Source organism: Apus apus, chromosome 15 (assembly GCF_020740795.1).
Source record: "Apus apus isolate bApuApu2 chromosome 15, bApuApu2.pri.cur, whole genome shotgun sequence".
In the NCBI taxonomy this organism is placed as follows: domain Eukaryota; kingdom Metazoa; phylum Chordata; class Aves; order Apodiformes; family Apodidae; genus Apus; species Apus apus.
Window position 1 is genome coordinate 8244945 of NC_067296.1, and position 17279 is coordinate 8262223.

The following is a 17279-nucleotide window of genomic DNA, read 5'->3' on the forward strand; positions in this document are numbered from 1 at the left end:
TTCCTTGCATTACCTTTCTGTAGTTGCAACAATGCTATTTCTGCAGCCAGCTGCTGCTCACACTCTCTGAAACTCACCATTTTCATATACAGCTGCAAAACATTTAGCACAGATGTCATTTGGATCTGCAGTTCTAGTTTTAAGATAGAAGCACCTAGCAAAATTTTGGATTAGGGATTATCAATACTCCGTATAATAGGAACATATTTTTAAAGCCTGCAATCACACTCCTAATTTAAAAACAGCTGACTACTCAGTGGAATAAGTAACTTCCCTATAGTATTGACTCTAAGGTGGGGAGGAAGCCTAATAATCAAAACAAGAATATTGTTCTGCTCTCCATGCTCTGCCGTGGACTTCAGGCAGACCTCAGAGAGCACAGGCTCTCTCTGCCCCCATCTCCCACCTGTGAAATAGGAACAGGAGCCACTACCTTCCTCCAGAGATTTATCATGACAACATTTAATGCCACAGTAATGCAAGGGAAAAGAGGAAGAGTAGGTGCAGAGCTGCTGCTACTTGAGCAATCAGAAAGCAATGGCAGAGGGCATATCCACAAGGTCACCTTCTCTTCAAATGGTTTAAGGTAAAGGCTTAAGGTTTAAGGCTTCTCTATGTCTTCATGCAACACATAAGGCTCAGGGCCACAGTTAAAACACCCAATCACCAGCCAGCACCTATTCTTTTATATTCTTTAAGAAGAAAAAAGACACAGTAGTGCGTAATAAACCACAATTTGAAAAATAAGGCCACTGGCATTTGTTGGTAAAGCCTAGGCTGAAAACTTATCCCAGGATGCGTGATCTTCCAAAAATCTGCCAGCCCCTGCAGTGTTCAAACTTCTTGTACAACCACAGCCACATGAAGAATGAAATTAAACCCCATGGAAATCTTCGACATTTCTACTATTATGCAATGTTTGGGTGAAAAAAAAATTGCAGAAATTCTACTTCGCTTTCCAGAGTGAGTTTAGAAAAACTATTTCTAGCTTTTTTTAATTAAACATTTCACCATTATAAAGAAACCATCCATAAATTAAAAGAACCACTAACTAGGGCTTATGTAACCCATTTAGAGTGGGAAATTGGTAACACTTGGGAGTGAAGTCTGTTACTGTAATTTCTGGAGTCTACAGTATTCATTTGATGTGTGCAAACATCACAATTGTTTATTTTATATTTGCATTAACCATTTTATTAAAAAAGTTATTCATGAAAAAGGTTAAGATGCTGGCATCTGCATCCTGTAGAATCTAAAAGAAAAATTTTCAGCAACTTTAATACATTTAACAATCTGGGGGACAGTTTATCACTGCTTTAGTTAAATAATCTCCCAAGTTATATAGATGTACTTTACCCAATTTTAAAATATTTTTTTAGGGTGTTTATGGCCCTATTACATTTTTGGTAGAAAACTGTTGCTATCTCACTGTGTTCTTAATCAATGTTATTGAAGTTTCCCCTGCTGAGAATATTCAGCATTAAACTCCCACCTCTCCTTGCCATTTATGACCCAGAATTGGGGCAGCCAGCCCTAGGACACCTCTTGTGCTGATCCAATTACTTCCAACGTTCAAATGATGAGAACATTTCAAAAATAGCTGTTCCTAACATTATTGCATTATTGCTTTTCCAAGAGCAGCACATATATGCTCCAAATGAAATAATTTCTGGTAATTCACAACAGTGGGTACCAGCAGGCATGACCATCTTCTTCCTCATTGGGGTTGCACCAAAAATTTGCAAGGATGATTTGACCAGAAACTTCCTGAAAGAGCAGAGTCTCTCAAAACTGAATTTTCAACTTAAAGGGCTTGTTTAAAATCCTCAGGACAGTTGGGTACTCTGGAACTAACTGGTTGTGGAAAAGGCAGCAGTGGGGCCAGCAGCCTGCTCATGCCCAACAGCACCTTCTGTGCTCCATGGACCTAATTCACACCATTAAATTGCAACGATGACTTGCAGAAAGTAACCTTGCAAGAAATCACTGAAAAAGTGAAGGGCAGCAAAAGCTTACACTAATACTTGAAACAAACCCAAAAACAACCACCAAAATCCCTCCTGCCAAAACACCTTCCTATTAAGACAGAAAACTGTTTATAACTAATAAATTAATGAAGCAGGTCTACACTGCTCAGCAGAAAGCACTGATCATGTCTCAGATATGCATTTGTCATGTAGCCAAACTGAAGGGCTACAATGCAGCTTAACCTGTATACTTACAATTCTGTCAAAGCACACCATGGACTGAGCATGCCAGGACTCACTCAGGTAGATCATACATGGTGTATATGGATGAAGTAAAGAAGTTGCATAAAATTTATTTTTCCACCTTGTTTTACAACATTCCCTTTTAAGTTCTTACACATCTGCAACATATAACTCCACAGAACAATAAATAATTGGCATTCGTATTTCTCTTGAATCAAAGAGTATTTACATGTTGTTTAACTACATGACAGGTACAAAACATCAGCATCACAGTAAATGTAACTGACACCAGAATCTATTTCCCCAATTAAAAATTAAATTAACATTTATTTTTTAACAATTTTAACAATTAAAAAGGTTCTCAAAGGCATGTAAGTACACAAATTGTAGTAGGCAGTAGTAATGGACCATATTGGCAAAGCTGTAGAACCCAGGATCTCATGCAGAGAGTTTATTAATTATTAAATAACTAATAAGAAATAAAACAGCCCACCCAGCTCATACTGAAGATTTTAGTGGGCACTGGACTGCCCCAGCAACTGTGGGAATGAATCAAACCCCAGTTGTGCACAAAGAACTTGTGGCAGTGAGCTGAGCTGCATGCTGCAGTAGTTCCCATAGCTCATCTAGGGCACTGCTTGTGCAAACTATGGATTTATGATGCATCAGATGGTGCAGCAGCTCTCTTTGAAAGATAAAGCCAGAAGAGAAGCCTTAGGGATTCACACGTCTAACCCTCTGGAGTTCCCTCACTAACAGCCCAACCATAGCAGAATTTCCCTCAGCAGCTGCAGTGGACGAGTCTGTCATGGCACTGAATTGTGATACTTCAGCAGACCACAGAAAAACAATGCCTTTGGTGCTGCTCAGTTTGGTCCAGCCACAGCTGCAGCTCTCAGCACGTAGTTCTCAACACCAAGGGGACACCAGGGATGTCACTCATCACTCCCCAGCTCGGTTCTGATAAGACCCTGCACAGATTTCAGCTGCTGCTGTTGGCTAAAGAATGCTGCATTTCAACTGCACTGTGAGCAGAGGAAAACAAACGTTTGCAAAGATAAACAGGACAAGCTCTGCAGAGGAAACAAATACCAAGTTAAAGAAAAAAATGAAGAGGGTTGCAACACACCTGGAATTACTGCAGAGATGCATGAAGAGAACACTGTATGTCACAAAAACTCCACATTAACTAACCACAGCAGCAGCACAGCACAGAGTTGGCTTCCCTAAAGCAGCCACGGGAAGCAGGAGCACACTGTGAGACACACACTGCTACCTGCAGCATCACCTGGAGCAGTCTCAAAGCGCACAAGTTATATGAACTGCTACAGTACACAAACCAGAAGAGAAAAAAGGAATAGAAAGGATATTGAGTAAGGCTACAAACACGATACTACACAGGAGGAGAAAACAACTCACTCCCAGTAAGCAAACGATGAGCATACTAGAGGAAAAATATTAAATTAAATTTCCAGCGGACAATCGGTTTATTCAAATGTACAGTAAGTATGAACATACGCATTAAACTTTGCTTTTAAAAACACTTCTTAAATAACTTAAGAGAAACAGGCTGCAGACATAAAGTGCTGAACTTGAAAAATACAACAATCATTCCTCTTTCTTGCTGTGTGTTTGATGGCAGTTTTAGTTTTCTGATTGCCTTAAAAAATGCAGTGTATACGCAGACAGAAATTACTTCCTGGATTTACAACCTTGTGCAAAAAAACTAGCTGCAAAGGAATATCATTTTCACCCCAAAACACAGCTACAGATTACTATAAATTCTACTAAATATGAGTTCCTTATTAAAGTTATTATTCAATAAATATAACTGAAATCACAAGTCACTCCCTTTCTTGGTGTGAGCTAATATTTTGCAAATATGGTCCACTCAGTGTAAACTGTATTGACTTCAGGAAACAGTGAATTCTACCATGTACACATCTCAAATATTTACATACAGTAGCATGGCACTGTCATTCTTGCAGGACATTTAACTATCAATACTCACTAGATAGGGACTGGGCTTTACACGGATGTGCACTGTGATGTGTTTGCCAGCAGAGAGGAGGACTTGACTTCTCAGTCACAAGAAGTTGACAACAGGAATTTTTGACTCTTGTATTTAAATCTACTTAAACCAAATGCTGACCGAGGACTCCAGAACACCTGCATGGCCAACACTATCCAGGAGCTGTAGCAAGTCATGATACAGACAACATTAAGTATCATTTTGGCAAAGTGGCATGATTCACAAGAGGCTGCTAGCCCAACTCTCCCACAACTGGGCTGCTCAGGCACTGAACTGAGAAGTGCTGGACTTCTAGGGCTTTTCCCAACAGGAGTGTGAATGTTAAATGGGCAGAAATATATGTATTATTTTTAAGGAAATAAATTAGAAAAGGAAAAAGACAAATTTTCAAAGTATTATTGAAAGGTGAACACTAAGAATTATCTTAGTCAGCATGCTGTTGCTAAAGTTTGCTGCTATTTATTAGGACTTCAAACAAAAGTCTAATTGGAAAACTGGTACAAAAGAAGAAAGTGTGTTAGAGAGCATTTGTTGTTCTTATTCCTGAAGGACTTCTGAAACGATTTTCTAAATCAAGAGTGTTTCCCCCACATGGAGTAGTTACAAGGTCACATGGATTTGCACCTTCCATTCACCCCATGCCACAAGCATTAGGAAGAACATCCATTTTTTCTCTAGATCTTCTGGAACTTGCTTCCTCTCCTTTTTGATCTTTACTCACAGAAACTGAGAGCAAAGAAGGCAGGTCAGGTTGTGCAAAACATTCCCCAGAGCAATTACCACACAGTGACCACAAGAGCCACAGCTATCTTAGGTCTGAAAATCCAAGATGTACACTATGGGTCAACTCAGACTCCAGCCCTTTTAAAACAACAATCCCATTTTCCACTGATTTTCAAACCAGTCCTTTTAACGCAGCATTGTGCTGCTTGCGACAGTGGAATGCCTGTAGCAATGGCAAGAGAAGCTGGCAGTCCATTAAAGAGGTTCAGCATGGCACAGAGACAACCAGGGAGCTTCTGCTTCTCACACCAGTGTGGTTGCCCTGACCTAGAAGGGCTGCCTTGAGAGAGGGGAAGAGAGCTCAGACTCGGGGCTCCTCTGTCCCTGGTCCCTGCATATGGCCAACCAACAACAGCACCAAGCAGTGCCAGCTCCAGTGGTGGTTTTTGTGATGTGGGAATGAGAGAGCAAGCAACTGACTTAGCCCAGACTGAACAGCCATTAGATGAGGACAGCTGCCACTAGAAGCTCATCCATGTTTGATGCACGAACCCAATGGCGAAATGTTCCTGTAACTTTCTGTCATTCTCCTGAGCAGCCTAAGTATGTATTGCTGTCCTCATGCTGCTGTAGTGTGGGCCCATGCTTATTATAAAAACAGAAATTAAGTTTTATTTCTGAAAATTAAAAATCAGTCAGTAAATTTGCACTGCACGCAAGCCTCACACGTACAAACTCCACTCCTGCCTCTGTGATTCAAGTTTGGTTTTTAGAGCAAAGCAAGTGCAAGGTTCTCAAAAACTGCCTCTCTGCAGGGAGCATGTCACGAACAACATCCACCTAGGAGTGTCTCAGCTTATTTGCAGCTCATCCTCACAGTTTCACCCTAACAGGAAACAGATTTTGTGTAGCTGTAAGGAGTAGCAGTTCTGTGACCTTTCCTTTCAGTCTCCAAGGATTCAAGACAAGTCTGCCACATTGTCTGCAGAACTGTACGAGTCTCTTCTCACGTTGTTGACACATTTCAAGTCTGATCAACTGCAAATTTCTTTCCCAAAGAGCTTTTGCTTTAGTTTAGATAATTCTCTTCTATACAAATAAATAGAGTAATGCTATTATGTCACCAGCTCCTTTTAACAGGAAGCATAAAAACTAAACAAAAGTAAATTTCTTCAGTTTGAACTACATTTCTCCATATTTATCAATGGCTGGATACCTCCAAAATCACTAGGGTGACCACATTTCAACTGAAGGAAAATCTGAAACACGCTCAGATTCTCAAGTGTGTGGAGATTGGACATGCTGGAGCCTCATTATGGAAACAGCATGCCATAAATCAGGAATCAGCTGTCAGCAGTACAGTGCATCACCTACACTAAGGGATTTCCAAGATGTAAAAAGAATTTAACTACTTGAATCAAAAAGATAAATAATATAAAAAAAACATAACACAATGCAAGGAACAGCACAAATACTTAAAAAAGTAACTTAAATTTATCAAATGTAAATTCCAAGGTCAGTCAGCAGCTTTCAAATACTTCCAACCATGCATGAGAAACCCATTGTCATCGCAGTTAAGCACACTTGACCCCAGTTAAGTTAAACAAAAGTGAGAAGAACTGGGTGAACTAACAAGTGCCTTTACCCTCCAAAAAAAATCCCTTTTATCATTAGGTTTCTGTTCACAGCAATTGTGAAGTCTTTTATCAATAAAGCAGCATGTAATAGGGATTACCACATGATCCTTATGCAAATATTGGACGTATTTGTTATAGTAAGAATGACATGATTTTGTCTCTCAGCCATGTGCAATATTTGTCTCTTGTGTGCAAAGAGAGCAGCCCTAGGATGTGAGCTTTGAATAGCTTGGGGGAGAAAACCTTCGTCTCAGGTACTTCAGGACGTAGAGGGGAAGGCAGCTCACCAGAGTGATGACCGTGACTTTCCATAAGAATGACAAAGTTGCAATGAAGTAAACATCTGTAAAAAGAAGAGAGCATGGAGTCAATGAAGACGGGAAGTACAATCTGGGAAGAGGTGCAGAAAAGAAACTTGATCTACCAATGCTTCTTAACCAGCCTCACCTTCTCCACACGCAAATTCAAAGCTCATATGAGCCCTGATTACTCACTCTTCTGCACAACACATTTCAGCAAGGCATACAACTCCTCACAGGCAAGTGCCCATATGTGCCCCATCTGAAACAGAGCTTTTCATCTCTTGGCAGTACTAAGCTTCCTTTAAATGGACTGCTCATCTTCTGACTCTAGAAGCTGCCCTCTGCTTCTTTCCAGCTTCATGGAAGAAGTAGTGACATCTTGTGGTTCCCAAACAAACCCTGGAACAAACCCTACTGGTCTGACATTTGCACTAGACGGATACTGGGGGAATATGGTATTCCTCACCTTTTTTCCTTTAGACAGGGAAAAGGATTAGCTCTATTCCAGGACAAAAAAATAAAGGACTCCCCCCCTTAAAAATAACAAAAACCACAAAACAAAACAAACACCAAAACAACAAACAATTAAACCCAAACAAAAAGCTAACCACAAACCCTAAAGAGAAGGGCCCCAATAAAGATAAAGGAGGCAGCTACTTCAGCCAGTTAAAAGATTAAATCTTTCAGTTCAACAACAGAGGCGCAAATTTTGTCTCAAGTTCAGTTCTGATGGAAATAAAATAATAAAGACCACTCTACTACATGACAGCTGATACGTGGCAAAGCTCTAAAAGTAAGGATGAGATTTACTGAGAGGTGCACAGTTTACTGACCAACTTTATCTCCTCTGACATTTTGCTGTGAGAAAGAACCATAAAATGTCTTTCAGATGCCTTCAAATCAAATAGAGCTTATTTTGGTCAGAACTGCTGACACTAATTATGTTGGCTTCATCAACAGCCTTTAAACTGAATTCACGTCCTTACAGTCCTGTTACTATTTGGTCATAAACCAACTGATGGGATAAAAGCCATTTAACCTTACCAATAAACTCATGTAAGAAGACCAGAGAAGCTATGTAGCAGGAGAGACTAAGCAGCTCGGCCACTATCATGAGCCAGTGCCACGTCTGGATCGTCAATGCCACCATCAGCAACTCGGTGAGAATCAAGGATGTGAAGGAAATGGCAACAATGTGGACAAATTCAGATTCAAACAGGAGAAGTGCTCCATACATGATGATGCTACCTGAAAGGGAATGGAATATTGGGGTAGTTTATTCAAACACCAGTCTAAGGTCTAAAACCCACTGCTAGGTCTTAGAAAGGCTGAAACCTTGCCATGTCTTGAGACCTTTTTTGGTGAAACCTGATGAATGTAATGACAACAAATCAGTTACTATTTAGGAGACAGAACTGATGAGAGGACAGGGAAAAGTTACAGCAGAGTTGCCCAGAGTTTTATAACAGTCTATCATATTCAAAGACATATGGAGATAGGAAATTAACACACGCTATTTTGGCAGCTGGAGATTTCTAACATCATGAAACTCTATCCTCCCAGAAAAGCTGTTGGTCACTACTCAGAAGCTAAAAGATATCACATACTTCTATAACCTACTGCACTGCCTCAGTGCCCAAATGGAAGGAAGGTGTTGAAAAGTTCAGTGGATACAAGTTAGCTTCTCTTTGCACTGCTTTGGCCAAGATCTCTCCCCTTTACACTTCCCCCTAATAGGAGTACATATTTAAAGCACACTTAATGATGTATTGTTTCATGCTCCCATTCTGGCTAGCCAGGGAATGCTCACAACACCCCGCACAGCCACCTGCACAAATAACTCATGTTAGCAGCATGAGTAATCTGCACCAACATCCATCACACTAGGAAGGGAAAACCTGCAAGTGACTAGACCTTCAGCCACAAAGCTGAAATCCAGCTGTGAACTTTCCAAAATTTAGGACGGCTCAAGTTTTCGGTCAGGCTCATCTCTGCTAGCAACTAGCCCAGTTGTTTGGCCTGCTGTTTTCTAATTATTTAGCACAACAGAAGTGAAGTCACTTTAACCAAATATTGTAACCAGATAGCTGTCTTAGCTCAGGAAGAAATCTTTCCCTCAGTGCATCACCCCTCTGGCTTTAGCTTTCCACCACTCGTGAGTTTTCTCTAAATGCCTAGGCTTTGCCATCATATTTGTACTGCACCAGAAGACCATTGTCCCTGACACAGGGTTGTGGCATATTAGACTTCAGAAGATAAGGCCATGAGAACTTCTATATTCTTGGTTTCACTCCCACCCGAGGGTGGGAATATCAACTACATCAGAAAAAAATAGCTGCTTATTTTGGCACATTTATTCTTGTTGATAAAGGAGATTTAGAAAGGAAGACATCGAGTTGCCATTTTAGCTTTATAGCTCCAAGTCATTTACATGTACCCCATGATTCCCTGATTAACACTTAGAGAAAGTATTTGAGTTTGAGGTTACTGGATAAAAAAAGACAAACTGAGAGAAAAGACCTCCTTAGACATACAGCCCAATTACTACCTTCACTTTTGGAAAATGGATGCATTGTAATTAAGGCATTTAACTGTTTTAGCAACCTAATTAGAGTGTAGGGATATGATCAAGAACCTGAGCTCTACTCCAGTCCTTCATGACAGATGGCTATGAAGTAACCAGAACTATTGCCACTTTTAATTGACAGGGTTTAGATAAAATACACAAAGCTACAGATTCTGTATTTCACATACTGACTTAGTAACCTGTATAATCCTTAGGTTTGAAAATCTTCTTAAAAAGAAGGGAAATCACAAACTCTACACATGGAGCAATTAAGCACTGAAAGGAACTTGCACAAAATTACAAAGGATGGTCCCAGTGGGAAGAGGCACAATGCTTTGAACTTCTGCATCATTACCTAAAACAGGGTTGACCAGTTGCTGCCAATATTTAGCTTTAGATAATTTCTTCCTTTGGTAATGCTGCCAACTATTTCTGAGACAAAAATAATATTTATTCACTGTCCCATGGATGCATTGCTAAATTCACTTCATGCCTTACAGAACCTCCTGCCATACAAAAAATTAGATACTCTGTACACATTAAAACTTCTAAAGGCACAAACAGAAGTTAATTTCTTACCTTGATAGATGCTTATTAAGACCCATATTAAAAATGTTTTGTATGATAATGGTCGTCCCTAGGGGGAGGGAAAGAAAAAAAAAAAGACAAAGCTTCATTGGGTATTCTTTTATGAACATTCTCTTACAGCTCAACCCAGCAACTGATAAAAGATAATTTGAAGATGATCTGGAAAGAAAACAAAACAAATCAACCAAGCCTGAGGTACTGTCTCTTTACTCTCATTTTTCATGATGCACCAAGGAGGCCAGGGACTGTGGAAGCTCAGTGCTTGCACAGCCCAGCACAGCCTCTTCCTTACTGCACACACGATTAATTCAGTGCAAAGATGTCTCATGAGTTTAGTCATTACACTGTGAAATAGAAGATGTGTGTATACATATATGTGAATACATTAATATTATTTTTCAAGACACACACAAATCACCATCATATTGAAGGCAGATAGGTTTTTAAAAAAGCATCTCCAGGCAACACAGCTATACCAGTACAAAAAACCCCTATGTTTTAGACCAGGCCTAAGGATGGTTGGAGAATTAGTGGTTTATGACATAAGAGAAAACATACAAGTGAAACCAGATGGAGATTTATTCAGGCTGTTGGAAAAACAGGCTTTGCTTCTACAAGTATCTGTTTAACAGAAATCCTTGAGGGAAAGGATCTGTTGAAGACTCAGTCCACCCTTTCCTTCAATTAAGAAAGATGCTCCCAGTCTGCATACCCCAGTTACTAAAAGAAAAATTTCAAGAGAAAAAAAAAAAAAAAAGAAACAAAGACAAGATTTACCTTCCTGATATTTCTATGGTAAATATCAAATAAAGTTTCCTTTGTCTAAGGAGAAAGACCTGACTTCCACACTAAAGCTACAAAAATGGCACAGCAATCAAACCTTTAGGTCCCTTTAGATCATCCCGAAGGCAAATTTTTAGTCAAGAAACTACATGACAACCTATTCCCTCCATCAAATGAGCATATACCTTCCCCTCATCCCCTTTTCTGGCTTCAGAATAGTGCCAAATCCCTGACAATTTCTCCTTCCCCTCTATTTTGGAACAAATCGGTAATATTAAATCCCTAGAATTTCCCACAGAATGGAACTTCTGTTTCCCCAGCCGTTTTTAATAAATTGCACTTCATGTAGCATTCAATAACAAAGTGCCAGGAAATCTGGCTCTATCTCTTAATTCAAATTTGTCTTTAAAACAATGTCACTTGAAAATGCATGATAAAGTTCAGTGTCTGCTGGTAATACATTTGACTTTCCACTATTAGGGAGCTTCAAAGCAAGACAGGGATCTTGCCTTAAACCCAACCAGACAAACAAGAGTCTCCCATACCTTAAGAAGATCTTTATACAGCTCTGGGTACAACATTGCAACTTCAGATTTAACATCCTTGTCCAGGACTAGAGAAAACACTGGAAACATTGTATAAATTGTGGAATACCTGGGAAGAAAGTAGAAGACCAGTAAATTATCAAAGGTGTAGATGAGCAAACAGAAATGCCAGTGTTCAGAAAGGAAATACAGTATCCTTGAAGTGTCAAATAACATACATATATAAATTTGCAAAGGGAGTAGGAAAAACTTGCAGAATTTGCTTTTTGGATGGCTTTTGATTGGAAACACTCATACACAGATGATTGTTTCAAGTATTGCAATTGGTGTTATAAGATTATTGATAAAGCCAAGACAGACCTGACCCCACCACCCCAGAGTTTGCTCTACAGGCCAGGCTTGATCCTTTTTGCATCAGAAGGCAAGAGAGGTTAATTTGCTGTTTGTTTTTTAATGGTGTGCTCAAAAGTCTATAAAGTAATTTTAGATAGGAACTGGTTACCCCCTGTTAAAAGGGCTGTATTATGGCCCTGCTTTCTGACCCTGCCAGGAGCTGGGCACTGGCTCTCACTGCTGCACAGGCACCAGAGCCTAAAAACCATCCCTCTGCTTTTTGCTAGGATGGAGGGAGTGTTTCCTGGAGGCTAGCTGGCTTCTCATGTTCTGAATGTGGTAAACTGACCTTTTGGAAAGGTTTCTACAAGTGTTTGCACGGCCTCAGTGGCTTTGCTCAGCATAAAGGGGCAGAGAGGGGACAAGGATCACATCCATCTTCTGAAGCAACGTTGTGAAACTTGCAGAGACGTGCATGCCTTGCATGTAAATTAGCCCAAATATATTCATCATGCACACATTTTCCACACTACTAGAAAAACGTGAGCTCTTACCCAATGATGAGAAAGCCTTGGTAGAGAGGAACTGAAGCAAAGTAAAATACTGATGAGAAAACAGCCTAGGAAAGAAAGAAGTTTTTCAGGTGTTAAGATACTGCAGTCAAAATAACACTTAAACATATACCCTGTTCAAACTGGAACGTACTTGCAGTGGGTTGTCCAAATTCCTGAAATGAACACAGAAGAATGTAATATCAACCCTTCTTATTCCTATGCAAAACTTGGATGAGAGCTGGACTTGGAAGACTTTTAGAAATGTAATTCCACAGAGAAGAATGTAAAGAGTTTCCTCCAAAGCCCACTGGTTTGATCAAAGGTGTCCAGATGTTGCAAAGGACAGGTGCGTACTTCTTTATGCCTGGACGATGTCTTCACAATGTAAAAAGACTTAACAGTCACTAATACAAACTCCAAAGAGTTCAAGATTCATTTTTATTTTTTGCTTTTTATCAGAAGTCATAGGTTTTTCTCTTCTTGTTTTTAGCTGCAGAGTAAGCTAGACTGTCCCCCGAGTTTAAACCTTTTGTCTCTGTGCATCCTTCTGCAACTTGTTTATTCTAAAAAGGGGACAGGGTAGAACCAGCCTTCTCAAAAATATAAACTATTTTACGAAAAACTTAGTATTTTTATAGAATATATTGGTACACTACGGCATAGAAACGTGACTCCCAAAGAATACCCTCTGTTCTTAACTGTAACTTTCACTCATGTCACCAGAGCTAAGAACAGAATTTGACTCATGAACTCCTAAAACCTTTTTCAACCCTCCCAACTGGCAATTGAATTTCTGTTACACTGCAGCTCAGCACACATGAACAACTTGCATTTTGTGAACACCAAATCTGTTTCTAAGGCTGCCTCTGAAATTGAGAGGAACAGACCACCTCTACATTGCTGCAGCAAGCTGCTGAGCACTTGGGAAGGTTAATAGGTGCTTCAGCAGCCTGTGTGGCACAGGTCCTGCACATACTGCACAGCACACCAGGCCAAGCTTTCAGTAACCTTATCAGGGTCAGAGACAGGTTCTCCTCAGTTGTTTTAACTTCAGCCTCACTATTTGCAGACCTACTTAAAACACATCTGAAAGGCAGTGCACTTAACTCTGTGGGGATCTCAACAGCACTGCCCTGCTCCAGATTTTCAGGATCTCCTGGCATTACTAAGTGACAGCAAAGACATGCTGCATCACAGCTGTGTTTTCTAAGGTAGAATATTTTTTATCCAATTCTGGAGAAGCTGGTGATGTTTGTTCAATGCCAGAAAGTTTTTATGTGTTTTCATACGCAAGTAACAACCCCAAGTTCCAACCCATGAAAATTTTCATAAGAAATAGATGCATCCAAAAATGAAATACAGAACATTCACTTTCTGATTTTGCTTTTTCACCTCTCCATTGGAAAAGCCCTCATGACAGTTAATTTACCTGCATTGTACTGATGCACAAGCTCCTGTGGATTACAAACTGACTGAGAGCTGCAGACCTTTTGTAGCTGTTCCTTCCATGCACCATCAATAAACGACCCAGATGTTTAAACTGAGTGATAGAGAAATCAGCTGCAAGTGATGCCTGTTTTCCTTCCTGTATAGGACAGCAAATAAAAGCATAGTTAATTATTGGAAGCAAAGAAATATTGTACTATTATTTATTTATCACAGACATAATTTCCAAGAAAACTTTCCATACATTAGGTGGGAAAGAACATTACCTCAGAACTACTGCCTTCCACTGTGGCTTTTAAGCAAAGAGTAAAACCATGAGGAGAATTCCCATTTGAACCCTGGCCTCCAATTTTAAGCAAGGCTCTGGCTTATGATTCACAACACACATGTTAATGTGACACTACTATCAAGGCAGTTTTGAACACAAATTTTCAGTCTCAAAAGTTCACTCAATTTTAATATTTTGGCTCACTGCAAGCAGACTTCCCACTGCTGCCAAATCCAGTCTTGTCACTCCAAGCAGCTCTACAAGCAGGAAGTAGAGCTCTAATCCAGAGTTTGCTCTCTAAACTAATATAAATAGTTCTTAATTGTGTGTGTAAGTATAGGACAGAAGCGTATGTTATCAGAGCAATTATAACTCCAGCATTTTGAGCATGTATGCATGACTAAAAACCCTCCAAAATTACCATGAGGCTCCAAATTCAGGGAATCTGCCAAGAACCAAATAATGAACTTGAACTTTGTTAGCAGTAGTCTCCTTTACAGTCAAATTATTTTCCACAATAACACTACTGGTCCTGATGATTATTCTTGTGGAAGCTTCTCACTTTTTTGCACAAATTTCTGAGGATTCCTTTAAGACTTACTTGCAAACTAGCTCCTGAATTGCCATAGGAAGTCTTATTAAACATGAGGCAATCTCACCTTTCCTTCAACTCCAACACCACAGTCAGCCTCTTGAATCATGCTAACATCATTCCCTCCATCACCTGCAGGTCACAGCACAGACAAATTACACTGGTAGTTAAGCAAGAGCACCTTGCAACCCCACCAAATGCATCTGCAACAGACTGTGATATTAGAAGAAACATTTAACCCTACCAATGGAAGCAGAATTTTCAACAGAAATTAGCAATTTATATTCTTTTAGGAAGTTGGTTTTTTATACATGCATAGGAATTGAAGGCTCCTGATCACTTTATCTGACTCTTGTAACTACAATGCCGAAATAAAGCTCACAGATTAACAACGGCACTTTATCAGATCAAGTTCAAACTCTGTTTTGAAATGGTACCACCCCAAATATTTATGTTTGTCATTGAAGCTTCCATATGCAAAACGTCATCTCATCAGTCATCTCAGAACAACACTGTTCTCTAAACTCAGCATTTCCAGGTTCTATGAGACGACACAAGAGTCTTCACTCAAAACAAGACACAGTAAAGTCGCCATCCTACATGGTCACTTTTCTCTAGCTAGTCCCTTACCTACTGCACAGGTGAGTTTGCCAGTCCTTTCCTGGAGCAATCGCACGATCTGGGCCTTCTGTGTGGGAGCACACCTGCAGCACACCACGGCAGGGCACTGGCATGCCAGCTCCATGAACTCATACTCATAGTATTTCAGACACACCTAATTTACAGAGATCAGAAGCATCACCAACATTTGTCCCAAAAAAAGTTATTTCAAAGAAAATCAATCAATCAATCAATCAATCTTAATTCAGCCACAGTGTTTTGGGGCTGCTCCTGCACAGCCTGAGGCTTTGAACTCACCTCCAACGAGTCGCCAGAAATAACCAGAGCACAGTCGTGTTTCCGGCGGAAGGCGTTCAGCTCTAGATGGGCCTCTCCACGGTTAGTCACCTGGGGAGAAAGATGGGAACTGAGGAAGGGTTTGCTTCACTGGGTGAAAAAAAGAGGTCCCAGAAGGAGCAAAAGTAATGGGGAGAGGCAGCACACTGAGTTATTCAGAGCACAGAGTCAGATAAACAGAAGGTTACGTGACAGAAAACTGGGTCAAGAGAATAAAAATATTCTGGGTCTACTGCTGGAAAACAGTCGTGATATCAGCATCTCTCCTATCCCAGAATTTGGCATCTTGAACAAGTCTTGAGAGAGGGCTACGTGGGTGCTACTCACTAGTCTGAATATATGGATGTCCTGTGTCCGTGTCACCAAATGTGCATTCTTGGCTGTACACGTGGCTGTCTCTAATTTATCCCCTGTCAGCATCCACACCTAAAATCCAAACATTTAATGGATTAAATACAGAACTTAACAACCACATCTGCAGGACATCTAGAAGTACCACCTGCCAGTTTAGGCATATAAAAGGACTGTTAGAATATACACAAAATATATTTTTCTGAAAAATCTCTATTTTAAAACATACAAGAAAATTCTCACAGATGAAAGAAAGAAAAGCTTTTAAAGAGGCTGAAACACAAGAGTGCCTGAAGTGTGTATTCCGTTTTTTCCCACCTGCAGTATTTCAAGATTGTGCTGATAAACCCACAAAATGCAGGCTAAAGAATGTGTGTGCGTGTGTTAATGTGTCCCACCCCAGCTATTTCTTGTACGCTGAAACGAGCCTTGCTGCAGAAAGATCCCTCATGGCCCTGCCTGAAATGTGGATGATGCAACTGGGGTTAGCTCACTGCTGATGTGTGCATCTGGAACAGACTACATTGGTCAGGGCTGGTTGTTGGTTGTTTTGGTTTTTTTTAGACTTCTTTTTAAATATACACTGCTCCTTTTATTTTGTGCAGGGGAAGGGGGGGGGGGGGGGGGCATTAGAAGCCATGTCAGCAGCAGTACCCTGTTATAATCTGGCAGGGAATTCCCTCAATAGTGTAAACATATCTGAGTTTGTTTTGTTTTTTCCACTGGTGTTTTTATTCTTTCAAGACACCGCCCAAGAATATTTAACAAAACTTTAAAAAAAAAAATACACAAAGACTTGCTTATTTGTTTAATAATCAGAGGCTGGAAAAAAGATTTGATCTTAACAAGATGGTCCCTGTAATGGATTACAAGACTGCCTCCACTCTTGATTTACTTCTTGCATGCAATATCCTAATGAACATACCACTGCAAGGAGTGCTCTGGAGCCTGGCACTAGGTGTCCAACAACACACTCCACACCCTGACACTGACTCCAGAGAAAGCGAAAAGAAAAAATGAAACCATTTGGAATAACTGTTCAGGACTACACCACACGGGAAGAAAGCCACAGTGCTGCAAAGGAGCTTTGTCTGACCCTGCTCATCTCACTTCTCTGCTGAAGTCTCTGCTGTTTACAGGGATGGCTCTGTACAGAAAGTCCCAAGCCTTGAATTCCACTTTCTACCGAAATCCAAACACACAGCCCTGCTTTGGATTCACAGCACAGCTCAAGATTTTTGCTCACTTTGTTACTTGAAGCAGAGAAACCACAACCGGAACCTTTTACCTACGTGTCTTGTCCAAATCTGAATTTGGGCATTATTTTTTTTCTTTTTCCCTTTCACAAGTCTGGGACCTGACTTTTCAGAAAGTTTTCAACAGTTTTCAGAA

At 40.2% G+C, this 17279-nt stretch overlaps 1 protein-coding gene across 1 annotated transcript in view; it reads right to left on the reverse strand.

Moving 5' to 3' along the window:
• Window positions 1-2287: 2287 nt before the first annotated feature.
• ATP9A (ATPase phospholipid transporting 9A (putative)) overlaps window positions 2288-17279 on the reverse strand; it is a 59491-nt gene continuing 44499 nt past the window's right edge. The window contains exons 19-28 of the mRNA XM_051632803.1: window positions 15864-15962; window positions 15498-15587; window positions 15210-15354; window positions 14647-14711; window positions 13703-13858; window positions 12274-12338; window positions 11387-11495; window positions 10050-10107; window positions 7949-8152; window positions 2288-6945 (exon numbers count right to left, since the gene is read on the reverse strand). Of these exons, the coding sequence (XP_051488763.1) occupies window positions 6809-6945; window positions 7949-8152; window positions 10050-10107; window positions 11387-11495; window positions 12274-12338; window positions 13703-13858; window positions 14647-14711; window positions 15210-15354; window positions 15498-15587; window positions 15864-15962 (1128 nt within the window). The 3' untranslated portion in view covers window positions 2288-6808. The remainder of the gene's footprint in view (window positions 6946-7948; window positions 8153-10049; window positions 10108-11386; window positions 11496-12273; window positions 12339-13702; window positions 13859-14646; window positions 14712-15209; window positions 15355-15497; window positions 15588-15863; window positions 15963-17279) is intronic.